Raw genomic sequence first — 1,882 nt, forward strand, 5'->3', positions numbered from 1 at the left:
AACAGTCATCCTGCCATTCCGTTTAACCTATTTTTGGTTAAGTTTTCCATGTTTAAGCCAATGAGTAAAAAAAATCTTAGATCAACATTAGATCTTTAGAATTAGAAGAGTGAGTTACAAAAGGGAACGGATTCTTCGAAATGCTGGAACAGTGGATTTCTTATCTCAAATGACAGAAGCAATAGCACCATTTGTCAAATTGAATCAGGTTTGATCGATATTTAGCAAGAAATGATATAAATAGTAGTCAATAAGTTTACTGACGAGCAAATTTTCTTATTGGAATATATCATGAATAGAAAGGGATTATTAGTCGTAGTAGTACCTGATCAAAGAAATTGAAGTACTTCGCTCTCTTTCACGATAATTTGATAATGGTTAATATAGTTCTTTCTTTCTTTGCTCCTTTGCCCTAGTTCACAGTAATGGCATCAAAGAACAGAAAAAAAATTTCCAAATTTACTCAACAATAATGTTTCATACAGTTAATAACGAGCTGCAGGAAAATTTCAAAAATGTATGTGATAAGACAGAAAAACTTCGAAAAATGTGTAACATGTTGAACCGGATCAATTATCGATATTAATGTCTTCCACGTTGGCACTACCACCGAATTTGTACTCTTCATAGATCTGTTCGTATAATGCACCGCACGCAACAACTGCCTTCAGCTTGGATGCTAACAAAAATGATCCAGAAAGCTTTCGATGTAGTGAGTAGATTTCATCGGGCGGTGATATTAGTCGGTGTTTTAACATCACCGGAATTAATGCGTGAATTCTTCTCGTTACATTCTGAAGCATCATAATTTTTTTTTCGTGGGAGGAGGTGACATGAGAAATTTCAGAGATTCAGTGAGAGCTTAACAACCAAGCATACCGCAATAAATTAATAAATTTCAATTTCTCTGAAAATCCGGATAATTGCAGATACGAAACGACATGTGTAATTATATCCCGAATACGTTGTGACAAAATCAGGATTAATAAGAACAAACAGACTTCCAAACTGTTTTTATTTTTAAAGAGCTAAACCTGTTTTGAGAAATCATATGGAGCTGTGGATGCTAACGTTTCACCCAGAATACTGATTGACTCACAATGAGCATCCTCCATTACCTGCAGCAGTATTTTAACAGTAGAGCACAGATTTTTGGAACATCTATAAGTTATTGCAACAATAATTTATTCACAACGCAAAGATACATAAATTCAGCACTAGAGAATTACCTTTGATTCATATCCTGACAGGAAACCAATTTTCCTTGAATAATCCAGCATCTGCAAATGAAGTAATCCATGCAACATCACTTTTAAATATATCGAAAATTCAGTAAACCAGAATATTGCAAATCAAAGTTTGGGTCAGAGGCCAAATGGTGTTATAAGGAAACGTTTACTTTATCCTTGTCGTTGTCATAAGCAGCACGGATAATGTTCATATATTGGTCAACAAACTTCTTGGGATACGAACGTGAAGCTCCGAAATCCAGAAGAATTAATCTTGGGACATTTGCAGTTGGATGTTTGCCGAGATAGAAATTAGACCAGTTTGGATCGGTCTGAAGGATATCAATTAGTAAATTATGTTTCCCAAGTTTTAAATGTTGAAAATGCCGAATAGCTGAAAATACTTATAAAACCTCAATTCATACTATTAAATATACAAGGATTTGTATTTTAAAAGGGAAATTTATTTTTTCGTTTAAAAATTTTGTGGCATAAAATTTTAATTTTAAACAATAAAAATGGAAAGAATGTAAACTGCAATATAAATATAAATAAATAAATATATGTATATATATATATATATATGTATATATGTATGTATATATATGTATGTATATATGTATATATATATATACATATATATATATATACAT

The 1,882-nt window shown here is 31.9% G+C and overlaps 1 protein-coding gene across 1 annotated transcript in view; it reads right to left on the minus strand.

Moving 5' to 3' along the window:
* Positions 1-569: 569 nt before the first annotated feature.
* LOAG_18792 (atypical/ABC1/ABC1-A protein kinase) overlaps positions 570-1,882 on the minus strand; it is a gene marked incomplete at its 3' end in the record, with an annotated part of 4,655 nt that continues 3,342 nt past the window's right edge. The window contains exons 12-15 of the mRNA XM_020451454.1: positions 1,400-1,561; positions 1,230-1,280; positions 1,035-1,118; positions 570-794 (exon numbers count right to left, since the gene is read on the minus strand). Of these exons, the coding sequence (XP_020304759.1) occupies positions 570-794; positions 1,035-1,118; positions 1,230-1,280; positions 1,400-1,561 (522 nt within the window). The remainder of the gene's footprint in view (positions 795-1,034; positions 1,119-1,229; positions 1,281-1,399; positions 1,562-1,882) is intronic.

The sequence above is a fragment of the Loa loa genome, assembly GCF_000183805.2.
Source record: "Loa loa unplaced genomic scaffold supercont3.534, whole genome shotgun sequence".
Taxonomy (NCBI): Eukaryota; Metazoa; Nematoda; class Chromadorea; order Rhabditida; family Onchocercidae; genus Loa; species Loa loa.